The sequence below is a fragment of the Lotus japonicus genome, chromosome 1 (genome assembly GCF_012489685.1).
Source record: "Lotus japonicus ecotype B-129 chromosome 1, LjGifu_v1.2".
Lineage (NCBI taxonomy): Eukaryota > Viridiplantae > Streptophyta > Magnoliopsida > Fabales > Fabaceae > Lotus > Lotus japonicus.
This window is the reverse complement of record NC_080041.1, coordinates 89,469,455-89,496,735: the sequence shown is the minus strand read 5'-3', so window position 1 is coordinate 89,496,735 and position 27,281 is coordinate 89,469,455. Positions and strand designations below refer to the sequence as shown.

Here is a 27,281-nt window from a genome sequence, read left to right as displayed (position 1 = left end):
AGTTAAGTCCTCACACAATTATTACACTATCTAATGAATTGTTCAATGTTTAGTGTTCATATAAGCCATGGAGATATCGGACTCTATGAATTTGAAATATATTGAAGTCCATAACAGGAAAGTACTAAGAATGGAAGATGTAAATAACGGTAGCTAGTTTAAGTGGTACATGTTTGAATTTTAATAAGCAAAGTTTTGAGTTCAAGTTTTGTTGTATGGGAAACAAAACCTTATTAAAAGAGTTAATCTTACCATAATGTAAATGTTCCTCGTTTGGAACATATATCCTCTAAGGGAATACTTGTGTGGAATAAAAATGAAAGGGAGATGTAGATTAATAACACATTAGGTTATATTTTGAAATCTATAACATGAATTAGGTAATATGATATGTCATATCAAATCAATTTATTTTAGGGCATTGTTGCTCCAGTACCCATGGGAAATAGGAGGATATAGTACCTTTTAGTTCACTATTTAGCATTCAAAGGACCAAATTATAAATTTTTAAAAAATTATTATAGAGAAAACATGACTAAAGATATGAAACTCCACTTTTAAGAGAGTACTAAAGAAATTGCCTTTGTTTTATTAATTTATGACTTAAATAAGTTTTTCGTCTCTAACCTTTACCAAATGTTTGGCATTGGTCCCTCGCCGGAGTAAAGGTGGGCTTTAGTCCCTAACCTTTGTCAAAATGTTTGGTTTTGGTCCCTCCGGAGCTGTTGGTCAACGCCGGAGCTCCGGTGGCCCATGTGGCATGGCCACGTAGGATTAATGAGGCCAGGTGTTATTATTATTATTATTATTTTTTAAATTAATTCAGTAAATTAAAAAAACCCTAATCTAGTAATTTTTTTTTTTTTGACAGGCTAATCTAGTAATCTCGATCAACATCTTCAAACAGCCTTCATCCTCACATCAACATCTTCACCCTCCTCACATCCCAAACCCAGAAAAAACAATCTGATGTAGAGTAGCTATAGCATCAAATCTGGACCACATTGAAAGAAGAAATAAAAAAAAATCTCAGAAATATCATAGACCCAAATTCAAAGGAAAGAAAAACAAGAAGCAGAAGAGGAATAACACCACCATGTCCCTGGAACCACACATGCCACGAGCACCACACCAGAAATCTCCTTCAAACCAGCTGTTGCATCACCGTACCATGGTCGACATCCCTCTTTCTTCATCTTCTTTTAAAGCTTAATCGGGTCCTCCTCCTCCTCCACCGTTTCTAAATTCGAATCCCTCTTTCTCTTCCTTCCACTTCCACTTCCACTTCCACTTCCAGATCCATTTGCCTCTTCTTCTTCTACATCTTCGTCACTGCTAATTTCCGATTCGGATCCGGATCCTTCGCGGGAAGCTTAGTGGCGGCGTTGGCGAAATCCGAGCGGGGGAACAAAAATCGTAGATCTGATTAGCTTCGTTCTCGTCGTCGTCAGTGAAAAACACCACGACGGCGTCGTTCTGGTCACGAAGGTTGTTGAGGTGGACGGGGTGGTGGCTGACGACGAGTACACGTGAGCCAGGGTTGAGGTTGAGGATTCTTCTAAGGTCCCTGTGGCAGCCCAGTTGATCAAAACGACAAAGACACTGAAGTCACTTTCTCCAACATGAAAGTTTGTTACCGGGGAGCAAGAAGGTGGCTCAAACTCTGACTTTGATATGGGTGGCAACAGTGGGATTAATCTGGAACTCCAGGAATGGTGCAGAGTTCAGAGAAGAAGTAGTGGAGATATGTAAAAGTGTTGACACTGTACAGTTTAAAGGATGGGTACTGCTACTACTATTCATTGAGGTAGATATGTGGATATAGTATGAAGGGATTTGAGCACACAGTGGAATGAAGAGTTGGACGGTTTTAGGTGATGAAGCAAGCTTCTGTGCTGATAGTGAATTGATTTGGAATTGATTGCTGGTGTCTGTACACTTGTACATGTAATCCTATATGACATTTTGCATTGACATTGGGTGGCAAATTCATCCTTGTTCTAGCACTTTTTCCATGTATTCTGCTTGATTCTTGATTCAATTCTGTTTCACTTGGATTTGGTTGAAGGAAGGGCAAAAGTTGGTTTTTGTTTATGAAATTTCTTTTGTTTCTTGTTGTTTTTGGATCTCTTGATTCTTCTTTATTTGTTTCCAGAATTTGTGTTGTTGATTCATTAGAGATGAATATGGAAGAGGATCAGATATTAATGATTTAATTAAAATTAAGATAAGTAAATTAATATTTTTTTATTTTTTAGAATTTTAAACAATATCTTTTTTAAAAGTTAATTAGTTTTTTTTTAAATTTAAATGAAAAAACAAATTCCACGTCAGCTCATTAATCCCATGTGGCATTGCCACATGGGCGACCGGAGCTCCGGCGTTGACTCAGAGCTCCGGAGGGACCAAAACCAAATATTTTGACAAAGGTTAGGGACTAAAGCCCACCTTTACTCCGGTGAGGGACCAATGTCAAGCATTTGGTAAAGATTAGGGACGAAAAACTTATTTAAGCCTTAATTTATCAATGAACATTTCTTAGTGTGGAATCTTTCACCAGAATCAATCTTAAGCTATTTTATAAGAAAAAGTTATTCCATCAAGATGTATTTAGAAATGAGTTATGCACACACTCCAATGCACATTTGGATAGAAGCTATAACTTGAAACTTCAAGTAGACGGGAATGAATCCTCTTGTGTAACTTCTTTCTCATATTTCTCATGTTGAAAATTTATGTATTAATTAAGTATACGTGAGACCCTTAAATTGTTTTTGAAGACATAAGCATAACACTTTCAACACTAAAATCATGAGAAAAATTTGATATGAGAATATCCATTAGCTAAGTAGACACACGTATTCAATCTCCCATATGCGCTACTCCAAACGAGCTAACTTGTAATTAAGATAACTACAAACCGAAAGCTTTCAGTTTACGTTATACATAATAAAATACTTATAAAATTATCACTGGAAATTTTATATATTAAATACATTTAAATATTTTCAAATTATAAAATTTCAAACTTCTATATTTTAAATTTCTTTGAATTTTTAGTCATTGAACTTGAAATATTTCATTAAAAAATTAGTTTAAATTATACCTTTTGTACATTTCACGAAAATGTAGCTTAATTTAATATTGGCAAATAATATTCCCCATTAACTTCAATCCAACCCAGTGAAGTGAAAAAATAAAATAAAAAATGGCAGTTGCTCTGGCCATTTACCTAGTCTTCCATGATATGAGGCAGCCAACGGTGTCCCTAGCTGTCCACACATGGCACATCTCATCACTCACGACAGAAAACTTCATTAGGATATGTCCAAAAACCAAACACTTTTATGACAAAAGATATACATATAAATTTAAGAGTTCAGAATTAGCATTTACACAAATGTTAAATCCCAATATACACAATCAACGCCGGCCTTTTCATACAAAAATATATATAATGGCACAAACTATATCAATCAACAAATTGGCTATACAATGCCTGCATAACTGCATTTCATACTATTAAATAAGGGACAACACCATCCAAAGGAAATTAACAAAAGAATAATCAGAACATAGACATCATTTTCATATAATTTATATAGTGAAAGAGAACTTTCATAAGGTGTAAAAAGAAAACAAATTAAGCTAAACACAGAATAAACCATTGAGATATCTATAATCTCCCAAAAATTAATGAATCAGAAAGAATATCCAACTACCTTCACAAACAAGCCTTTCATTCTGATGGTCAACATTTATGCTTCCTCCCTTCGAACTGAGAATGTGCCGGTATATCTTGTTCAATGCAGATAATTTACCTGCTAAGGCTATGTTGTACTACATACATGCAGAAGCAGACAGTTAAGCATGAATGCATCTCCGGCTGCATTTATATCCAAGTTTGCCATTTCCATTAACCTGTTCCCAAGGTTGTTAAAGTTTCTTAGGGAGATCATATGTCTTTTTAAGAAACTTAGAAGCTGAATCATCATTTCTATAGCATAAAACACGTAGTAATGTGTTTGGTTCGGATGGACTCCACTGTCCAGAAGTTGGAGGTAATGGAAGCCTAGACCTAGCATTGGATTTGTATGTCTCCAGTGTTAACCGTCTAAACTGCTCAATGATGCTCTCTGTGTCGGCTCTGAAAAGAGGAAGGACTGACCTCACAGTAGCTGACAACTTGTCTATTAATTCAGAAGGCAAGCCATCCCCATTTGCCCAAAAAAGCTCCTTAAGTAATTTGAAATCATCCTCTATGATTTGAGAGTCCTTTCGGGAAAAGGCACGAGCCGGGCCTCCAGCAAGCAATACAAGCAAGAATCCATCAAAGGAAGCTCTCATTATTTCAGAAATAATGCGCGTGCGAATTCTTTCATTAACGGTGTCTGATATGTACATTAAGTTCCGCTCAAGTTCCTGAATAAATGGCTCAATTCTGGAAGATGATGGATCCCCGACATACAAACCATCCCATAAAACATGGCTTAGATCACGGAAGACAACTCTATAAGCTGCGGCCTCGCAGAGTTGCTGAATTCCTTCAAGACAGGCAGATGGAGAGAGTTCAAACTTATTCGCTAATCCGTTTGAAAAATCTTCTGCATGAGCAGATTCAGAGTTTCGTAAAAGAGTAATTATTCTTTTTTCCAGAACATCAAATTCACCCAAGATCCATTGCAAAGTATTTATGCGAACACAGAGCTGTGGGATCCCAAAAGAGCTATCTCCATTTGTTGCAACCTGAGGGTTTCTCTTTTGAGAATTTGGAGATTTTTCTTTCTTCTTCCCAAAGCCTTGAAACTTTGAGCCAATAGTGCATCTGGTCAGCGCGGGCATTGTTGGAACAAAAGTATTTCGTGATCCTGAATATTAGAACAAAGAACAACAGTTATTAAAGATATCAAATATCAGAGCTTATCTATAAACTATGAAGTCTGAACATCATTTACCACAGCCTGATTTAGATTTGATAACATAGTACTGAAGGCATCTATCAAGGCCATTCATCACTTCCGGAAGTAATGCAGGATGCATTGGTATTGGAAGCTGAAAGAATGCATCCAAAGTTTCATTCATGATTCGCAATACTTCAACAGCAGATGGGGCATATCCTTCCTGATTTGAGTTTGGACTCCAAAGCTAGGAAAATGCAGTAAACTAGGTTAATTCAAGATATAAGGCAATCAATTGATGCATCATATAAACAGAACAAAGAAATTAATCACATGCATAGAGCTAATAATACGTTACCACTTATCAATTAAAAGAATCTCATGATCTAAAGACAACACACAACTCACAAATGTTTGGCAATGACTTCATGACATTCAGTAATGGACAATAAACTCATGAGTCTGATTCTACCAAAATATCCATCCCCAACATTCTTTGTAGGTAATGAAGTACAGTAGAAACTCTTTAAATTAATATTCGGTAAATTAATAAACTCTCTAAAATAATAAATTTGTCCGGTCCCGACTTGGGCCAATATAAAAAATTGAAAAACTCGATAAAATAATAAGATAATAATTTTTCGGGAGATCCCTTTATAATTTTCGGTCCCAAGAAAATCATAAATTAATAATTCATAGAAACTGAAAAAAATATATTACACTCTATTGAAATATGATTCAATAGTTGTCTGTTTTCCTTTAAGAATACATTGAACACATTTGTTCCTCTTGTTTACATTTACTGTACTTCAAAAGTCATTATTGATTTCCAATGCATATGAACACAGTAGTTACTAATTTACGTTGAGTCCCAAAGTTCGCTGCAACGTAATTCTAAGAGGCATAGACTAATTTGCCTTTTTGTTTGGTATGTACAGCATAATTACTTAAAAACTCTTTAAATTAATAATTATTAATTTATCGATAAATTAATAACTCTCTAAATTAATAAATTTCTCCGGCCCTGACATTATTAATTTAAAGAGTTTCTACTGTAATAATGAAAATCATCAACACACAAAAAGAGAAAAGATTATGAATGCAAACCTCTTGCTGCAGATTTCTATCAACCCATTCTTTCAGTCTGTCTAATCTAGTCTTAATCCATATTTTCACAAGATTGGCAATTGCACCTTCAGCCTCAAAAGGAGGCATCTCACGGATTATTGCCTTACCACCATCATCACTGTCCACTGAATCCTCAACTGCTATCTGCACAAGGTCTTTCTCCAATTGGTCTGCCGCTCTTAACACTTGAACAGCATCAGGTGTCAACTCTGTGATGCCTGAAATGAATTGCTTCAATTCATTTCCATAACATGAGTGGAGGGTGGCCACAGCAAGACCTGCGGGCAAGGGATGCCATCTCTTAAATATTGGACTGAACACTTGCTTTTCATTAACTGCCAGGCTACCCACATCCTTTGCAAGAATAGCAAGGACAGGGAGAGAATTTGGCTGATTCCTTGAAGCTCTCCTGCTTGAATCTGATTTCTCCATTATCTGTACAGCAGCAAAACAAGCATATTTCAGAAAATTCATCTTGCCTGCTAGACCTTGAATATTTAAGCAGTAGCATGTTTTGAATATATGAGGTCAAATTTTCCACATATTCACACTCACGTAGAATTGTACTTTGTATATCAACATAATTGCACAAAGAAGTAAGAAATTAAAGGCACTACAGTAAGAGTTATTAAAGCCCTATTGCCTTCTCGGGATATCATAAACCTCTAGTCTATCTATCTCCGTTTACTAAAGGGAAAAGCGAGTGGCAGACAGTAAGAACTTACCTGGGCAAAGGCAGTGCGCAGTGATGATCTGATGTAAGTTTCAATTCTTTCCCGGGCCACATTGACCTCAGTTCTTCTCCTCCGGCGATACTCATTAGATATATCTTCAACCAAAATCTTAGCTGCCGCTACCCCTAAAGAGACAATGCCCTCCATGGTTTCAATGTTTCCACGATCAAAAGTTTCATGATAGGCAAGAAGCCTTTTCTCAGCCCATCCCAAAATTGAAGTCAATGTAGAACTCAAAATTTTGGAGTATTCTGCATCTTTTGTCGTCTTTACGTCTTTTGCAACCTCAGCTAGCTGGCCATCAGCAACAGACAGCAGTTCCAAATCCACCTGGCCAGTCGCAACAAACTGATGAAATAAAACCCAAGTAAAACAGAGATTATGGAGTGTCTGGTTCAATCCAAGGATTCCCCAAGTCTTCTTAATCTGCTCCATTAGCTCATCAACTTCCTCAATAATTGACGATTCATCATTAGCATCAAAGCAGGACCGCAGAAGCATTTCATAAAGCCGGAGATTCAGAGGAATCCCATCTGCCCAGTGGCAAGAATCAGTGAGAGAGCCATCATACGACCTATTCGCAAGAGACATGACAGCGCTACGAAGAACCTGCATAGACTCATTATTCCTCCCAGTCTCTAAAGGCCTATCAATAGCAGCATGAATAATATGTCGCAGCCGCTGCGCAGAAGAATTGGATTTGTCCAGAGGCATGTAAGGATGCGAAATCAGACCCGCCTCCAAAACCTTGAGGGTCCTCTTCTGCCACTCCACATACTCTTGTTGATCAGTAAAATCTGAAGACTTGAGTTGCTGCAACAGCTCAAGTGGCACGACCACCGACTCAATCCTCCTTCCAACCTGCAATAAACACCACAAAATGCCATAGCCACTGTCAATTTCAATTCCAACATGAATCTACCAATAAGCATTTCAACAAAGTAACGTTACACTGCTGAGCTCACACAATTGGAAGAATCCAAAAGCAGATCAAGCGAATCTGGTTTTTCACGATTGAGAAAACCAATCAACAAGTACAAATTTACATGAAAAAATAGCAACTGAAGGCAGATCAAGCACCAGTTTCTACATGCATGATGATAATAGAGTAATTCAAACGAAAACGTGAATGGAATGGTAAAAGTTGAGTAACCTGGCCAGCAGAGATTCTAAGGAGCGCACGGCGCACACGCGAATCCATGGCTTCAGAAACCCTCATCTGATTCCTCATGAGCTCACCAACCGTCATTGGCCGCTTCGTCTTACCCTGACCCGACCCGGAACCGGAAGAGCCAGGGCTCTTCCGGCCACCCGACCCGGGCGATTTCAAGCCGAACGCCTTTTTCATCTTGCTGGCGGCCGTGGAGGTAAGAGATCGCTGGTAGGCCGGGGAGTTTTGACTCGGAGAGTCGGAGTTGTTGGGAACGAAGCTGAGTGGCTTCCCGGAGGAGGTGCGGCAGGCGGCGACGAAGATCTCGTAGGCGGTGAGGGAGAGGTCGGAATCGGAGAGAGTAGCGGCGAGTTGGCCGAGTGGGGAGGGGAGGTCGTCGGCGATTGGTTTGGGAGGCATTGTTATTGTTGGCGGCGGCGCGTGGGAATCACGCTTGGATTGGCCTAATGAGAGGTCTCTGAAGAGCTGGGCCATTATTGCAGTGAGAAAAAAGAGAAGAAGAAGAAGAGGATGATAGAAAAAGAGAGAGAGAGTCAAGAGTATGGACTAGTCTACTACCATACACATTGCACACACGGTAAAAACTGTTGACATCTCATACTGATACAGATACTTCCGAATACTATATTATTTTCCTCTGTTTTTTTTTTTAATTTTTTTCTATAATTTACTAATATATAATAAATGGATAAGACATTATAAGAAAGTGATGTATAAACTACTTGAATATATTTAATTAACTGCCAACACCACCACTCTCCACCACCACCGCTGCAACCATTGCCGCCACTACCGCCTCCATCGTCGTCGCCCTCCACTACCGTCGCCGCCACCGCCCTCCACCAATGTTCCCACCACAGTCGCCACCACCACTACCACCATGCTCCACCACTGTTACCATCGTTGATACCGTCATCGTTATTTTCACTACCCCACTGCTGTCACTACCACCACCCTCCACCGCCGCTACCACCACCACCGTCGCCACCATCGTTAATACCGTCTACATTATCTTCACTACCACCGCCGCCGCCAATTGTTCATCAATTGTTCTAGAACTTGGTCTAAGTGGTTGTTTTAGCCGCTTTAGTGGTAGGAAATAACAACAATTCTATCAATCAATACATCCTTAATACTTTGGATTTGTGAAAGGGGCTTTTTTCCAATATAAAATTCCCCCCACTTTTTAAACTATATTTAACTATATATTTTCACTTATTTCACTTCTATTTATACATTCACTTATTTATTTTTTAAGCAAATTTCCCCCTTTTTTATACAATTTCCATAGTTCGTTTATTTTTTAGATAATGAGGAGCTATATATGATTTGAATCTTTCACAATTCACACACGTTTGTAGTCTGTAGACTTGTAGTTATGAATTAACGCGCACCAAAATTAAATGGTTCTATACCGAACCGTGTCAGGTCAAATTTTGATTTTAATATCCTTGTAGCCTGTTGGTAACAATATTTAATTAATTAAAAAGTGCTTAGAAAAAGTAAAAGCATAAACATTGAGTTGAATGCGTGGCGAATATGACATGGTCCTAAAAAAATATAACAATGAAAGGCCGATTGTAGCTGCATGTTAAATTGTTGATGTGGTCAATTGTTGATGTGGTCAATCCAGAAATTATGAATCTGTATTAGGATTTTAATAACATTTATTTTCCCATCCTCTATTGCAATTTTATGGTTCAATTAGAATTAAGATGAATGTCAAGTAACAAGGATATTACTTTGGATAAAGATTATTAGATATACAAAATTCTCAGTTTAATATGATCGAGTTTGTGGTGGTTTTATGATGGTTTAAAAACTCCACAAAACCCAATTAACGTGATCTTGGACGGTGCGTATGGAGAAGCATTTGTTGGGAGAGGCCTACCCACTTAATGTGATCTCAGAGTCTCGAAGGATTAGTCTCATGGCTGTCGGTTGTGAAGATATCTTAGGAAAAAAAAAACTCCACAAAACCATATGGCTAGTGTATCTAAATTTTGTGTATATTTACATATACCTACTTTATACTTTTTGCATTTAGTCCGCCTAGGATTATGTTAAATAACTTTATGGGATAAGTTAGATAACACATTCCAGCTTTAGTCCTTTTCCTTACCAAATTATCATTTTATTTATTTTCATTTAGTTTCTGTCAATTTTAATTACATACCTCATACATGCATTATCAAACTCACTTTATGCAATATACATTTTACTCCCTAATCCCTATTATTTTCTTTTTACCGACATCACTCATTCGCCAAGTTGTTTCTCTTTACTTTCATTTTATGTCAAAACAACTTACATTCAATTCCTCTTTTTGTCAATATTTTTGGACTTTTTTGGCTTTCTTATCCTCCATTCACTTTCCTTGTCAATCAATATATCCTTCTTCTCAAGCTATTTTCAGACTATTTACTTGCTTGCACATTAATTATCAATCTAACTTTAGTAAATTCTACATGTTGATCATTTACATTTCACCAATCATTTCATATCCTTTAAAGTTGGTTCATTCCAGTAGTTACGTTCCAGACGTGTTATGCAAAATGACTCACTACTTTGTTAAGTTGATGAATTCCCCATAACGTACATTGTCAAAATATTCATTTAATACAACATGAACAATACAAGAAGAAAGGTGAAAGTTAAACTGTATTGTCAGCGGCATAAAGGAACAGAACAATACAACACCTTGGTTGTATGTTGTTTGTATTTTGAGAAAAATACAAGGAAGGAAAGTTAACGCGGCGTAATATACAGACAGCTAAGCATCACATGATATTTTACAAAACTATGATACAGAAGATTAATAAAAATATATTAAAGTCAAAAGTTGCAAATGAAGACAAGAAATTCATACAATATATAATGTGCTGTTTAATTATACTGATTGGTGGGACCTTAATTCCTCTGTATAAAATCTACTATTTTTTTTTTAAATAGTTATTCTTCAAGAAATTAAACAATTTTGTTTGAGTTGAGAATATTTATATTTTTTTAAATTAACTCTTCTAGTAATATTTTTTTTCATTAATAAAACTCGAACTCAAAACTTTATTTAAGGAAAATCAAGTAAACGTACATGTGTACGTTGTAAACGTACATGTGTTGATCATATAAAACCCACTATAGTATTATATTTTTTGTGTATGCAAAAGGATTTCTGAGTGAATATGAATCTAGTGTCATATACTCACATAGAGACTCCTCAAACATATGTTGGAACTAGGTGCTGATGATTTTAGGATTGTGAACAGAAGCAGATGAGTACATAACTATTTCACAAGTGGCACAAAATCTTGTTGGCTTTCTTTAACTACTGCATCATTGTTAGCTTCAATCATGCCAACCACCAGCTGCCAGTTTCACTTAAAACGCATTTTAAAATAACAATAACAATAATTTGTGGTAAGCTCACATGGACAATGATTAAGAACAGCCATAGTTCAACTATCTAGCCATATAATGGATAATATATTCACACACATGCTTATAGAAGAATCAGAGCTTCATATCCCCTACATGGCTACATATATATAAAAATATATAACACTAAGAACACTGTAAATAGTTTAAAGAATAAAATTAAGAAAAAGAATAGTAGCGTTTAATTAATAGTTATCAAGAAGGAGGAAATCACAATAAAATGAGAGATACTTGTTTTTTTTTTTGTCAATAATGGAACTTTCATTGATAAAGAGGGACAAAAAGCCCAGAGCATTACATGGCCCGGTAAAGGCCCACCAAACAACAGACAACAAAGCTAAGGGTGGGACCAAGAAGAATAACTACCATGCACAACATGCACTAACGGCCAGCACTTCGAAACAGCCAGTCATAAAAGAAATGAGAGCTTTGGTTGAAAGTAAGTGCAGCACAATAATTGATAAACCAACCCCCACCAGCACAAAAGTAGAGTAAGACTAGTGCCATCCCACCAGCAGGGAATCTCTGGCAAAGACTCCCTAGCAGACAAGAGAAAAGTAAGGAGCCATGGGAGAAGCAGCATTCTTGAGGCAGCAACCAGATCAAAAGCGTGGAGGGACGTTCCTAGCATCCTCAGAGAGGGCCAAAGCAATAGGGAGAGGGGGATTGAAGGTCCAGCCTTGGAGCAGGGAATTTTGCAAACATGCCTTTGCCGTGAGATGTGCTACCTTGTTATTGTTCCTTCTCGTCCAGACAAAGCTACAAGAAAGGAAGGTAAACTGCAGCTTCTTAATGTCTTCAAGGATAGCCTTGGATTCACCTATTTGTTGCCCACCATTGCAGGCATCTATTAGCTTCAGACAATCAGATTCCAGAATAATTCTATTCCATCCCAAGTTATGAGCTATGACAATCCCCTCCCTTAAAGGAAGTGCCTCAATAATGAGAGGAGAGGGACTCCTGAGCTTACGACAGTCTCCAGCCACCAGATTTGCTCCCGAGTCCCTTACAATTAGTCCTGTAGCACAGAAGGAGAGATCCTTATGCCAACTTCCATCCACATTTACTTTGAGCACTCCATGTGGTGGGGCTCTCCAGCCAGTAACAACAGGTAAACTCCTTCCTTCTTGACTCGTTTGTTGCATTTGAATTGGGGGTAGCATTGCCAGTTCCTCCAGCATAGCTCTGGTAAGAATAGTCACACCTCTAGGATTAGGTACTACCCCATCAAAAGAACTCCTGCATCTCTCTTTCCAAATAATCCAAACGGTGCACCCCAAGGTTCTACAATCAATTTCCTTGTTATTGGAGCAATTATGTATCCAGTTGAATCTTTCCAAGAGCCAATTGTCAAAGGAGGTAAGGCCGTAGGGGGAAATGGTCCACTGTAGTGGGGAGGCAAACCAAGCTGCACAAGTCCAAGGGCACAACAGGAGGGTGTGTTCCACAGTTTCCTCATCCTGGTGGCAGATCTTACACAAAGGGGATCTATCAATTTTCTTCTTGTACAGGTTATTAACAACTGCTATCGCATTATGACACGCTTTCCAGAGGAACAATTTCACCTTTTGGGGAATACTGCAACCCCAAATCAGTTGCCATAATTTAGAAGGAATGGTAGAGGAACCATTAGCTCCTTGGGGGGTAGTTTCACCATCAAGTCTAGCCATATAAGAGTCCTTGTTTCTATTTTGGAAAAGCTATATAAGAGTCCAACCATAGAACATTAGAACGAAAGGATTTAACCTTTTTTTGTATATATAGAGAAAACAAGATCTGGACTTGGTATTTTTTGTTTCCAGACATTGATGTGGGCCGTTTCTTGTAAGTGTTTATACCAATGGCCCATTGCTTGTTGGAAAAAAAAAAGCATTACATTATATCCTTGTCAAGCTGCAACGGCTCTCTACGGGTTCCCTGGTCAAGCTACAACTCCTTCTTAGCGTTGCTTCTGAGTTGCTTCTTCTCTAGTGGTCGCTGCTTGAGGAACCCTTTTAGGTGAATTTAGTTGTGTTCTCCCCAGTGGCGGACCCAGGAATTTGACACTGGGGTGGCTAAATATCTAACAAAAAATTAATTTTACTTTCTTTTATCTAAACCATGTTTATTTTTAAACTTACTTTTACGTATTATTTCTATACACATTAATCTTTTACCTTTTATTTTATCAAACTTCGTTATATCAAACATAATTTTATCAAACACTAATCCTAATGATTCGATATGTAAATCTTTAAAAAAAAAATATGTGTGAAACAATTGATATAATTGATACCAATTATGATATTAGGTTATGTATAAATATATAAAATTGTCAAAACTGTCAATAAAGTACTTCTAGTATAGTGGTAAACATATGAATTCGTTTTTATGGGGCCAAAAGGATTCGAACCCAAGACAAGGAGAGAATTGATTCATGAGCAAACCACTGAGCCACTAATCGTTATATGACCTGTGTTACCTTGTAATATATATTAATAATCACGGGTGCTAGAAAAATAATATACCTAGTATTAGTATGAATATCGAAAATATTCGGGGGCGCGGAGCACCGGTAAGCCACCCCGGTGGCTCCGCCCCTTCTCCCTTCTGAAGAGTTTCTTTTAACCCTAATTTAGGAAAAGGGAAGTTGTGAATTCTCTCTTAGTCAGACCCCACCGTTTTAAAAGCATTTTATGCTTTCCTTATGCTTGGTTGTAATTTTTTTTTGGTCAATGGGTTCTGTATTAAAACAATGGAACAAAACTGTTACATGAGTAACCAGAACACAAGACTCATTAAGAGTCCAAAAAATGGGCGTAGAAGCCCAAAAACGAACACCCAATATAGCATGGCTCAAATAGAATGCAACATAAAGCCAACGAGCTAGCTTGGGTGGTAATTCTAAATTGCTGAGGAATAGGGGGGCCTATACAAAACAAAAAAAACAGGCCAAAAGAAAGCAGTTTCAGTCCCAGCTCGCGTAGGACACCTGCCACCATCACATCGAAAGGGACTTCAAAACAGTCAATGCAGTGGGTGAACAACAACTACCAAGTAGCTTAGCAATAATTGAGGGGTAGTTGTGACAAAAAAGCAAGATAGAGGAGGCTTTAGGTCTAGCTCAGCCTCATATCCTTCTGTAGAGCATTGAAGATTGCAAGAGGGGGGCACCAAGTCCAATTCCGATGGAGATTACCTTGGAGGCAGCTTTTGGCAGCAAGATGAGCAACATAGTTACCTTCTCTCGGTGTCCAGGTGAAGGTGCAGGACTGGAATTGCTTTCTGATTTCCATAATGTCCTCAATAATTCCTTTTACTATTCCAATACAGGTTTCACCATTGCAGGCTTTAACCAGATCCTTGCAGTCCGATTCAATTATAACACTCGAATACCCTGTATTCGCCAAAAAAAGAAATGGCTTCTCTGAAAGAAATAGCTTCACCCATGATCGCAGAGTTTACATAAATTAGACTAGCTATGCTTGTGATGAGGAAGCCAGTGTCATCTCGGATGATTATGCCTGTGGCTCCATGTGGGGTAGAAGGGGAGAGAGCAGCATCGATGTTACATTTAACCCAGTCCAGAGGAGGCTTCTTCCAGTGTTTGGGTTGTGTATTACCATGGTTCCTCGTCTCTCGTGGTCCTGCATTAGCAGCAGAGGTAGGCGAGGTACTATCGCACTTGGTAGTATCCGCAAGGAGGCGTAGAGTGTCCTCGATAACCCTTATGGGGTCAGGGTATCGATTATGGAAGCAAACATTATTCCTTGCTTTCCATATTTGCCACAGGAGAATTTCAATTTGACCGATCTGCAGGAGTATTGCTTCCTGATCTGTTCCCTGAGAAATTCTGAGCACAAGGTCTTGAAACCACCCTCCAAAGGCTGTGTTTGGATCAACTGTTGGGATAATTTGTAAAGGAGACCCAAACCAAGTAGCCCGAGTCCAGCTACATTCAAGAAAGGCATGGGTGACTGTCTCCTCACCAAGTTTGCAAACTGGACACAAAGAGTCTTGTCCTAGATGACGCTTGAAGAGGTTGCCTTTTACTGCCACAACATTATGCAGAAGTTTCCAGCAGAAGACTTTGATCTTTGAGGGTACATTAGTGCTCCAAAGTAGGTGCCAGGTTTTGGAGGTGATGGGATCTGAGGATGAGGGGATATGATTGTTGTTTGTAGCAATGGAATGAGCTTGTTTATACCCTGACTTCACATTATAGCTGCCATTCTTAACCTTTGGCCAGATTAGAGAATCTCTATTTTTAGTCCACGAAATTGGAGTTTGCAGCACTTTAACAATCTTGTTTTGGGGGATAAGAGAGTGAACTTGGTCCATCTTCCAAGTCTTGGTGGTGTGGTCTATCAAGGAGCTAACTTCTCTATCTCCCCTGATTAGTAAATCCTCCATAGTGTCACCGCTGCTCAACCACCTATCTCTCCACACATTAATCTCATTGCCACTGCCCACAACCCACTGGCTGTTGCTGATAATGTATTGTCTGCCCTGTAGCATGCTTAGCCATGCCCATGGAGCATTCCTTCCTTTCTTGGCTTTGAGAAAACACTGGTTAAGGTAGTAGACTCCTCTAATAACTTTGGCCCATAGAGATTCTGGCTGTTTGATAAGTCTCCAAGCTTGCTTGGCAAGCAAAGCAATATTGAGAAGCTCAAAGTCCTTGAACCCCGAACCTCCATCAGATTTGCACTGTGTAATAACATCCCATCTCCGCCAATGAGTTTGACTTTGTAACCTCCTGGGCCTGGCCCATTTATTCTTCAATGAAACATCTCCATTTGACAAAAAAAACAATTATATTCTTGGGAAAGAATGTATAGTAGCAATTGGAAAGTGCAGTGTAAAAACTAAAAAGTAATTGACAAAAATATGTGTCAAAGGTAAATTAGTATATAAACTATATGGAGATGTATATATATCTTTAAGCGTTTATTACATAAATGCTTATTTATAAATTAATTTGAGAAGTTTATTGAAATATATTATGAGTGAGTTTAAAGTTAAAACACTTCGGTCATAAAATCATAAAATCGTGACGGACACTTCCGTCACGAATAGTAACGTGACTGTCTGTCACAAATAGTGACGAAGGTGTCACAAAGCAGCGGTAGAAGAATCCCTCACAAATTGTGACGGATGTGTCCGTCGCAAAGTAGCGATACATGTATCACGGAAGTATCCTTCACAAATTAGTGACGGAAGTATCCGTCACAAAATAGTGATGGAGGTAACCGTCACAAAATCGTGACAGAAGTACCGTCACAAAATAGCGACGGCTTTATCTATCACAAGATTGTGACGGATTAATTAATGTTTAAATAATAATATATTGATGATTCTCATATCTCACCATTTCTGCATTGAACTCGTGGAATTGCGTACTGGGAACACAACAGGGTGTAGAAGGAGGAGCATGCAAATTTCACTGCCACCCTGCTTCCGCCGTGGGATTGCATCTGCACAATCAACCATAATCTGAGATGAGAGCATTCAGAGCACTTCTTCAGCTTAACACTCTCTCCAACCTCGTTTCCTCCACGCGCCTCACTCTCCACCTTCCCAGTAACACGCCCCACCTCTCACCTTCTGCATTTCCATTCCCATTTTCATAATTCTCATTCCTGAATAACATGATCAACTTCATGATACAGGGAATAATCATGTGCTGAACAAGAGCTTATTGTTGTGGGATGCAACTGCAAATGCAACGTTTACTGGTAGTTCTCAAGTCAGGAAGATTTGGACTACCTCATTTGTTTGTATGGGCAGGCGTTCCAGCAAAATTGCTCGCAGAAAGGTTACCCTTTTTATCTACTTTGCTTAATTTGATTGGTTTTCATGTGCACGCTACCTGTTCGATGAAAATCCCGTCTCACGGTTTTCCTTAATCCGAACCCCATTTCGCAATATCCCAACTTGTGATAAATTGTTTTATTTAAAGACATAATTAATTAATAGCCCTGCTTTTTTGGATTTTAGGGTGCCCCTCTTCTCTCATGGTTCCTGATGTCACTTTAATGTATCTTCTTTAGACTATAGTTGGATTGATTGTGAAATCACATTTGTGTTGGTGACTTGGTGCAAACAGAGAAATATGCACGCACCTAATAATTAGGATTCCTAATTCTGTGAATACCTTCTTTTAAAACTTCTACTTCCAAGCTCTAATATTTGCCACGACTGCAGGGAACCCAAGATGTAAAAAGGGCAAAGCTGTACTCAAGGATTGGAAAGAAAGTTGTGTCTGCGTAAGTGCTTCTCCTTTTAGCATTTCATAGGCTAAGAGTGAGGTTTATCCCTTGTATCACTGTTAGAATTATTACTGGTGCAAATTTATTTTAACGTAACAGGGATATTTTGCAAATAATCCTGGCTTTAATGATGTAAAATAGATTATCTGGCCATCCTTGTATCTTCTTTAGTTCTTTTCTTTTATGTATGTGAGGTTGATGCCCGATTTTCCCTGATTTAAACACTGTATATTCTTTAATTCATATTGGTTCGTTTCCTAGAGAAGTTTGTTTGTGTCCTGTTTTCCTTTCTTGATCATAACCTTATTGTGCATGTTTTTCATCATACTGAGTGACAGTGTAAAGAAAGGTGGTCCAAATGTAGCAACAAATTCAGACTTGGCTGCTGTGCTTGAGAAAGCAAAGGAGCTTGACGTGCCTAAAGATATTATTGAGCGTAACATCAAAAGAGCATCTGAGAAGGGACAAGAGGCTTATATTGAGAAAACCTATGAGGTTAGTATATACTCCCTCCGTTCCTATTTAACTGTCCACCTTGAATTTTTTTTTTGTTCCTATTTAACTGTCCACTTAGCATTTCAAGAGAGCATTAAATGATGTTTTTACAACAAATGCCCTTGTCAGTACAATAAATGAGGAGAGATAACACATACTTTAAAGGATAAAATAGAAAAATAATCCTCACTTTTTCTAAAATCAACAAAATTAATCACACCCTTAATATGTGTGCCTCCACTCAAAGTGGACAGTTAAATAGGAACGGAGGGAGTAATATTATGAACATGTTTCAGTAGGGTTTTCAGACACTGTACAAATTCATTTTGGACAGATTTTGATTATCTCCTTTATCTCAAAACCATGAAAGTATCATGTTTTAAAGATATACAATAAAACATTTCTTGTGTAGACTAGATACACACCATTAGGAGGAGTCGACCAATCTTAACAGCAACAGTTTGTTCTTTTTCTCTTGTAGCATGACTCTGTCATGCTTTAATGATAAAACCATGAAGGAAAGAAAGCAAATCCATCATAAACAAATGAATATTGCAAATAATGTTCAGTTGCCATTGCCATAATTAATTCCTGTCACTTGAACATCTCAAATATCTGTTTGGGTAGAAGTAGCATTTTGTTATTTTTTCTCTAAAGGATGTTTGGGTTAAAATATCCTTACTTTTCATATTAAAAAGGGTCGTACAATATTTATTTTTCTTTTTAAAACCAGCTACTAAAATCTGATTTTACATAACACTATATATATACGCGCGAGCGCGCATACACACAGACATATATACACACACATATATCATATATTTAAATGAATTTTCGGAAAACATTCCTTAGCATAAATTCCAAAAGTAATTATTTCAGTATTTATTATTTCAAAGTACATTTTCCCTGAAATCAATTCATCCCAATTATCCAAACAAACATTGTCTTTAGCAGTATGCGATATTTAAAAATTTAAAGATAATCTTTGCTTGGTATTATTATTTGTATGTATCTATATATTTGCATGCACACACACACGTGCGTGTGAATTTTGATCCTGGAGTATTGTCTTAAAGTCATACTCTTCTACATTTACCCACAGGTATATGGCTATGGAGGAGTTAGTATAGTAGTTGAGGTATCAACTGATAAAATAAATCGTTCGGTGGCAAAGATTAGGGAAGTGGTAAGGGATTATGGAGGAAAGATGGCAGATCCTGGATCTGTGATGTTTAAGTTTAGACGTGCTCGGGTAGTAAATATTAAAGTCACCAATGCTGACAAAGATCAGCTGCTTGCTATTGCTTTAGATGCTGGAGCTGAGGATGTAATTGATCCTCCAACTTACGAAGAAGACACTGAAGAGGATGAGTCAGAAAGGTAATGTGCTCTGATTTCATTACTATGTTTTTCAGTTATAATCTAATTTATTTTCTTCAGAGAAAAAATATGTATGACCTTACTGTATCGCCTCTAATGGGGCTGCTCCCCCTATTTATTCCTGTCTCTCTGCTCTGTTTATACAGTAATTGGCCTGGGTGGAGGAAACTTGGATCCAGCTAAAATGAATTCATACATTTGACTCACTAAAACCCCAAAGAAATTTTATCCCTCCATTCCTTAATTTTTATTCCCTAATTGAACAATTGACTGGTTTAAGTAAAAGCAGTAAAGCATCACTTTACAATTTACATGATGTGGCTGACTTTCACTGGTCTATGTACTATCTTAGATTGGTTTCATATGTGTTGTCAATTATCAACAACCAAATAACCTGTTATCCACAACTTGATTGTCCCAATGCCAACCCAAGCTTTATAGTACATTTTTGATCCGAGTAATGAACTTTATGGACAAATGTGGAGTTTGATTAGCTGCATTTGAGTCCCTTACTTCTAATATTTGAAGCGAAGGCTCTTCTAGTATGTGTGGTCATAATGGTCTCTCGTTTTAAATAATATGTTTATGAAATAAAAGAAAATGTGACGTATTGGAATTGATACTTATTGTTGTTCAAATTTTCTAAAATCTGGCAAGTGGAATGAACATGAGAAATAGTTACAAATTAACAGTCAGATATAATAATTTCACGTTTTTAGGAGTTATTGGGTTGTATAAGTTTATCAAATGGGTCAAAATCTTACACTAGTGTCAAATTGATACCCTGCACAGACATGCAATATATATAGGACAAGCATTTCTTACACCATGATCTCATTTGTGATGGGATTAACTGATTTTGTTGTCATTCACACTCAAATTAGTCTGCTACTTGACAGCTTTGATAGCTTTAATGAGGGCAAAAACAAGTTCCAACATCTGCTTCTTTATTTGGCTACACCATCACAAAGTGTTTAGGATGTTCAACAATAGACCAACCAAGTAATTGCTTTATTTAATTTTTCCAGATATTATAAAATTGTGGGTTCTTCGGAGAACTACTCATCTATACTATCGAAACTGCGAGAGGAGGGCATAGATTTTGTGCCTGATAGTGGTTCTGAGCTTCTTCCAAATGCCACAATTGAGGTTTGTCTCCATTGGCTATTGCATGTGCTCACATCTTGTTTCATTTTTCTTTTCTCCTCCTTTTGGTTTTATATAGCATACAATGTTGGCAAGCTGACAATTCTGAAGGTATAAGTATGTGAGTTCAATCTGTGTAGGCTGTTGCAAGATGCAATTCATAAAATGACACTGTAAATAGCTTTTTCCTGACTCACTGTTTTGTTCTTCTGTCTTTATTGCAATTTTAAAGTTTCCCATTTTTGTCCTGACTCACTTTTTGTATTTACATGTTATAAACCACCGCTATCATGCTAATCCTGGGTCTTCATTTCCAATTTATTCGGATAGTGGGAAAGAAGATTTTAGAAAGTGAAGCATAATCGAGGAGGAAATTTTAAATTGGGTTAAATATGTATTCTGTCCCTGTAAAGTTTGTGATTTGTGGTTTTAGTTGTTAAAATGTTATTCTATTTTAGTCCTTATAAACTGCTAAACTCATGTGGTTTATAATGCTGTCAGTCAATGCCCTCTGAATTGGCTCTTCAGGACACTACATTTTAATTTTCTGATATATCTGTACATGACAAATTAATGGAAATAAACACTTAAGGGAATTAGATTCAGTTCTATAATTTAATTTTAGTTGGAAGGTTGGGAAAGTGGCTAAAGGTCTGTGATAGGAGAACTTGCGTCACCGAATCCATGGATACCCGCACTATGTTCATTTTGTAACTTTCTTTGTTCAGGGTTATCAGTTCTTTATAATTTTATTCTCATTCTCTTCTCCATAAGTCTTAGAATTCATTACTTGTAGATGTGACATTCTGAATAGAGTAGACAACTGCCAAATCTCAAGGCAAATAAAGGCTTCATAAAGATGAGACTACTATTCATCCCATCATTTATTTGTTTGAGCATGTCTTTGTTGTACATCGATGATTGATCATTATAGTATTTATTCTGCATTCTCCTTTGGCTATTTTTCTATATAAAAAGGAGATTGCTTGGATATAACTTGAGTGTTGCTGTTGATTTTGCAGGTAGACGATGAGGCTATGGACTTGAACAAGGAACTTATGAGCAATTTACTTGAACTTGATGACGTTGATGCTGTTTATACAGACCAGAAATAGTCATTTTTTTTATCTTCAAAAGCTTCCAGTAGACAGCTCAACGTTATTCTTCGCTACAGGGAGTTCATATGACATTATGTACCTGGTCTATTTGCAAAATGAAAATTTGGTTTTAAATTTTTTGGGGATTCCTCTGGTGAGAAGATTGTATTTCTAGTCTAAGCACATGCTCGGTCTAATAATCTGATTTTGTTTTTTCTTGCGAGGGTAGCTAGAAGCATGTTTCTGGTAAGTGAATTCATTTTGAAGTTTTTATCCAAAATAGAGGATATTTAAATTATTTATTTCCTTATATAACAAATTGACAAATTCCAACAATAATAAGACAAGGTAAATCTTGTTTCCTTCTGATCGGTTTCGTTGTATTTGCCAGCAACTATCTCCTTGAATTTCTGTCTACATTCGAATATGATTGGTCTTTATGTTTCCTAAAAAAAATGATTGGTCTTTAATGACGTATGATGATGCTAGGTGAACTAGTAGTCTTTTTTACTCATATGATTAATATTCATGCTTGCATGTAAACCTAGAAGCTGCTATATATAATTAAGGTCACGTTGCAAAAAACTTATTTGAGTTTATTTTTTAGTATAAGTATTAAATAAATATTAATGCTAGTGTTTGTGAGAGCTTATGTAAAATTGTAAATAGTTTATGACCTACTTATAAGTTGTTTTGGCCTTATTTTCTTAAGTTGTTTCAGACTAGCTTATGAATAAGCGCTTATACATGCCTATAATTATTTTGAGCTTATTTCAATAAGCTTCTCAAATTAGTTTATTGCAATAAATGTTTATGGTCTTAAACTCGCTGAGATTTAGTTGTTGACCCAAACACATCTTAGTGATTTTGAAGATGCGTTTTATTATGTGAGAACAACCAAGATAGGCTCTTGCTAGAGAAGAGTTGGTTTGTATAATTGCTAATATCTAACTTATCTATCATGGATAAGTTAGATACTTGGATTTCTTTTAGCTGGTTCGAATGTTGTATAATTGCTAATATCTAACTTATCTATCATGGATCTGAACTTCAAATTTGAGATATATTCACAGATAATAATACATAAATTATAATTTACAAATGCTACTTTCTAATGCACACATACATGCCTATGGATCACTATATCAGCTTTCCCTCATACAGTAGTAGAACTGCAATGAGTGTTATACACTTATTTAAGATACATCTCAATTACACCCACATAAACATGAATACATGATCATGATAGGGAGATGATAGATATGTGATTGAACATGAGTCGGAAAAGAAAGAAACAGAAGAACGAGATATGAGAAGTGAGGTGAATGTAAGAAAAATAAGGCTGTGAAAACTAGTAGAATTTATAGAGGTGTAATGCTTGCATTGTTTTTCCCTATATGATAGTAACAGTCTTTAGTGATACTTCTACTTTTTTGGAACCCAGCATCCATGCAATCCATATGGAATACCATGAGGGAACTCAGCTCTAGCAATCTCTTCAAAGGTGGAGCCATCTAACAACAAAGCATATCCTTCTCCATTTTTCCCACTGATTATAGAGATTACCACGCCTGCAATATGGGAGAAAATAAATTAGGTTAGACATTGCAGGTCAATTGTAATGGAGAACAAGAAGGGGCTGAATATTAGAGAGAACAGGCTTCAAATGTAGTAGCTAGTTCTAACCATCATCTTCCTCTGTTGCTCCTGGTCGAGCCACAAAGAATGGTTCAGATGGCACAGCACCTTCATCATACCAGGTCTTAGCCTTTTTCAACTCTAAATCAAGCTGCACATTACATGTCAAATTAAGAACGTTCGGTTAAGGAACCAAAGACACGCACGCGCGCGCATACACAAACACACATATATATATATATATAAGCAAAGAAATAAAGAACTGAATTATAAATTAACAAACCTTGGTGAGGGTGTTGGGAAAGTTACAAGGTCGGTTTGCTCCACAAGCATAGGCATATCTGTATTTCTTCCCTAAATAGTTAGGGTTTATGCTGCACATGTCCATGCCTTTCCCATGTTCATTTGGGTCTAATGCTGGTTCCAGTGTTCCATTTGGACTCCCATCCAGAGGTATTCTGAACCGACCAACCCTGTTAATTAATATTCAATACATTAAACTATGGTTTTAGTTTTGCATTCACTTATATGACCTTTCAGTTCAGGAAAGGCCAATTAAGATAAAATAAGATACAAATCAGTACTTAGCATCTGGCAGAACATCTTGGCCATTGAATGAGCGAAGATTCTGTAATCTAAGCCTTTCAAGAATGTCAGTATTTGAATTGTGCTCACAACAGTCAGCAATAACTGCCGTCACCCTCCCATCTTCATCTTCCTCTTCGTACGCATTTATGAAATGGAAAGTGATGAACAGAGGCACTTCCACACTTGCCACCTTCAAAATCACATTCCAAAAATAAGAAAATTGATTTGTAGACATGCACAGACAGTGTATACAGCTGACTGACACCCAAAATGAGAAAGGAATAGAAGAGACAAGTAATGGATATGATATATATGATGGATGTGATAATGATAGAGATGAGAGAAAAAAATGAGGTGTCTATACTATTTGAGAGTCTAAATATTGTTACTTGGAAAAAATTAAACCCCAAGACATATATGATGGATATAGAAAATCAACACATGGAACATAGAGCAAAGCTATTAGCATATCATACACATCAGAGATATATAACACTATTACTTACAATCTTTCCACTAGTCTTGCACATGACATGCATAAAAGCTTTGGATTCAGGGTGCCACTGGAACTTGTACAGTGGAGTAGGCTCAGCCTTTAGTAAATTCTGAGCACAGTATCTAAGAGGCATTTCAGGCACAATAACATAGTGGTCAGTAGCAGGGAAAGAATGGACCCAACCGGGTGATGGCCCGCCGCGACAGTCGACCCGACCGATCACCTTCCTCTCATTAGTACCAGGCTCCATTCTCACCACTAGGTACCTATTATAAATATAATATAAAATCATTCGTGTGTCTTCACCCAATAGAATAATTTAAGTTTTTAGAATAGTTAGTTCATGACATACCCTGGTCTAACAAGATCTGGAAGCAACGTTAAAAACTCATTGTCTGTCACAATGGGATGTGCAGAGTGAATTAGACCCCCTAGAGAGTCACTGTACTCGAATTTCCTAAGCGTGTCCAGTGTGTCAGGGTCTATCACAATGGACCCTTTCTGGGTCTCCGTGAGACACACCACCCTCCCGTCGCCGAGCTTGACAACGCCAGTGTTGGCGTTATCAGTGAGAGATGCGCCAGAGAACAAGCTTGCGAGCTCCCCCACGTAGGCTAAGAAGCTTTCTGCTTTAGGCACCTCAGAGAATTCACGGTAACATATCTTCTGGTTTTTCTTCGCGGCTTCGTAGGCTTGAGACTCGATTTGCCTGTGGCCGGCGATTAACCGGCCATTCTCGAAGTTAAGCTTGACCAGAGTGGCGTAGCCGTCAAAGAGGTGCCTGAAGTTGTAGTCCCCTATGTGCCACATGCCCGGGCCATTCCTTATATACGTTCCTTTCTGCATGTAATATTCTTTCATAGTTATTATATAAGGTCATTAACGTTATTATTATGAGGAATGAGGATGATGCAGACTTATAGTACATGTTGTTTATAAATCATGTCATAGAAAACATAAGAAAAAATAGTGGGTATGTATAATTAATTATTTTGTTTCCTTGTATACCCTTCTGGGAATCTAGTTAATTTCGAATTTGAAATGATTGATATGGTGAAATCTGCAAACAGATATGAGATACCTGATGAAATCCGCATACAAGTACATAATGTTCAAAGATACGTTAATGCTTATTTAATTAATTGGATATTAAACTAAGAGAAAAAGTTTGATGCACCAACGGTGTAAAGTTTTTTTACACCGTCAACCAGTCAGATCTCAAGGATGTGAGAAAATCTCTCTTTTCATTTAATTTCTTTAATTGACATGTCACATCCTTAAAATCTGATTGGTTGACGGTGTAAAAAAACTTTACACCGTCGGTGCATCAAAATTCAACTCTTAAACTAATCTTACAAGTAATATATACTTTGTTTTTGTAGTTTGTTGGCTTCCCATTGGCTAACACGGTATTAATCGAGAACGATTACCAACTAAACTATGTTACGTGTGAGATTAGCAGCTTTTGTTATTATTTTTATAAGAGAAAAGTTTGATGCACCGACGGTGTAAAGTTTTTTTACACCGTCAACCAATCAGATTTTAAGGATGTGAGAAAATCTCTCTGTTCATTTAATTTCTTTAATTGACATGTCACATCCTTGAAATCTGATTGGTTGACGGTGTAAAAAAACTTTACACCATCGGTGCATCAAAATTAAACTCTTTTTTATAATTTATGGATGTAATTGATCCTAGAGAAGAAGATGCTTTTCCTTGGTGACAACAAAATTTCCTGTTCTTTTTCCATTTGCCTGTGTGTTTCAATGGCGGATACAATATAATATAAGCTGTGCGACCTACTAATAATGGTGGTGAAATTTAAGCAAAAGTTACATCATACATATAATATAAAATATAAAATTTAATTGCATATCATTAGTTTAATCTTTTAATACATATATTACATAGTTTCAAGTTGAAATGATTAATGAATTTATTCGTCAAGAAAACTGAAAAAAGAAAGGTTATGAATATATTTTTTCCTGAAAAACTTAGTGTTGGGGAATGATCACTAAGGAATTTTTTTTTGTGATATGAAGTTTAAGACATGACTTAATTACCAGCCAGAATGGTATTTGTCCTTGAACAGCCAACTCTCCTTCCCATCTCTCTCGGGGTATACTAGTCCATGCAACATGGTGGTGCTGACTGTGGCCGTCATCGGAGGTCCCTGACGGCTCCTCCCTTTGTGGAGCAATCACGGGCACTGATGGACTTGCAACATTTGCAACGGTCAAGCCTTGAAGATGGTGTTGGCCTTTATGCATGCCCTTATTGTTGTTTCGAAATGAAAACCCGTCCTTGACAATATGAGACATGTCAGAAACAACCATAGTTGGCCACGAAATGGAGTTCATGATAGGTGATGATGCTATGAAAGCCATGGAAAAAAAATGGAGTTTGTCTTTGGTGTATGCTTATGGGTCGGAGAAATTGATAAGAGCCGCTAGAAGAGGAAAATAGAGAGTTTATCTTCTTAGTGAGGTTGCATGAGTGTGAACGATTCATCAATTTATATATAAAGGAGGTATTGATCTATGTCCATGTGATAAGCTATCTTGCGTTTGTGGGAATCTTGTATTGGTGGAAATTCTTTCCACTAGGAGACATGGTTTGTTTTCTTCTTGTTATTCACCTCCTCACATAATGTTTTATAAATCTTTTTATTTGAGAAAATAATATTATTAAACCTCAATTCCAATTCCCATCCAAAGTGAGATATAAATATAAGAGTGAAGTGAGGGATACGATATGATGACTCATGAGATAGAAAAATAATAATAGTCTAGAGTTAGGAAGAAAAAATGAGTGTAAACTAAAA

The 27,281-nt window shown here is 37.2% G+C and overlaps 3 protein-coding genes across 3 annotated transcripts; 1 reads left to right on the top strand and 2 right to left on the bottom strand.

Moving 5' to 3' along the window:
- Window positions 1-3,472: 3,472 nt before the first annotated feature.
- On the bottom strand, window positions 3,473-8,484 carry LOC130727601 (protein unc-13 homolog). The gene is made up of 5 exons (XM_057578779.1): window positions 7,914-8,484; window positions 6,752-7,621; window positions 6,006-6,461; window positions 4,956-5,145; window positions 3,473-4,868 (listed from the first exon to the last, which is right to left on the bottom strand). Exons 1-5 carry the CDS (start codon window positions 8,403-8,405, stop codon window positions 3,937-3,939), a joined length of 2,940 nt encoding a protein of 979 aa, XP_057434762.1. The 5' UTR covers window positions 8,406-8,484; the 3' UTR covers window positions 3,473-3,936.
- An 8,225-nt stretch (window positions 8,485-16,709) lies between these two features.
- LOC130727600 (probable transcriptional regulatory protein At2g25830) lies at window positions 16,710-22,102 on the top strand. Its single transcript, XM_057578777.1, has 7 exons — window positions 16,710-16,928; window positions 17,018-17,163; window positions 17,553-17,614; window positions 17,956-18,112; window positions 19,215-19,492; window positions 20,521-20,641; window positions 21,661-22,102. Exons 1-7 carry the CDS (start codon window positions 16,847-16,849, stop codon window positions 21,751-21,753), a joined length of 939 nt encoding a protein of 312 aa, XP_057434760.1. The 5' UTR covers window positions 16,710-16,846; the 3' UTR covers window positions 21,754-22,102.
- Window positions 22,103-22,779: 677 nt separating this feature from the next.
- On the bottom strand, window positions 22,780-26,959 carry LOC130727599 (carotenoid cleavage dioxygenase 8 homolog B, chloroplastic). The gene is made up of 7 exons (XM_057578776.1): window positions 26,521-26,959; window positions 24,810-25,297; window positions 24,468-24,723; window positions 23,958-24,151; window positions 23,657-23,846; window positions 23,422-23,524; window positions 22,780-23,306 (listed from the first exon to the last, which is right to left on the bottom strand). The coding sequence occupies exons 1-7, from the start codon at window positions 26,842-26,844 to the stop codon at window positions 23,161-23,163; spliced, it is 1,701 nt and encodes a 566-aa protein (XP_057434759.1). The 5' UTR covers window positions 26,845-26,959; the 3' UTR covers window positions 22,780-23,160.
- Window positions 26,960-27,281: the final 322 nt, after the last annotated feature.

Excerpts from the sequence above, each read along its gene's own strand:
- LOC130727601 (XM_057578779.1), bottom strand. The coding sequence starts at position 8,405 with ATGGCCCAGCTCTTCAGAGACCTCTCATTAGGCCAATCCAAGCGTGAT. Across the intron at positions 7,622-7,913 it reads TTAGAATCTCTGCTGGCCAG|GTTGGAAGGAGGATTGAGTC; the intron begins GTTACTCAACTT and ends TGTTTATTGCAG. Across the intron at positions 5,146-6,005 it reads ATAGAAATCTGCAGCAAGAG|CTTTGGAGTCCAAACTCAAA; the intron begins GTTTGCATTCAT and ends GCATTTTCCTAG.
- LOC130727600 (XM_057578777.1), top strand. The coding sequence starts at position 16,847 with ATGAGAGCATTCAGAGCACTTCTTCAGCTTAACACTCTCTCCAACCTC. Across the intron at positions 16,929-17,017 it reads CCTCACTCTCCACCTTCCCA|GGAATAATCATGTGCTGAAC; the intron begins GTAACACGCCCC and ends TTCATGATACAG. Across the intron at positions 20,642-21,660 it reads TTCCAAATGCCACAATTGAG|GTAGACGATGAGGCTATGGA; the intron begins GTTTGTCTCCAT and ends TTGATTTTGCAG.
- LOC130727599 (XM_057578776.1), bottom strand. The coding sequence starts at position 26,844 with ATGGCTTTCATAGCATCATCACCTATCATGAACTCCATTTCGTGGCCA. Across the intron at positions 23,525-23,656 it reads TTCCCAACACCCTCACCAAG|CTTGATTTAGAGTTGAAAAA; the intron begins GTTTGTTAATTT and ends TGTAATGTGCAG. Across the intron at positions 23,307-23,421 it reads AGCAACAGAGGAAGATGATG|GCGTGGTAATCTCTATAATC; the intron begins GTTAGAACTAGC and ends CCCATATTGCAG.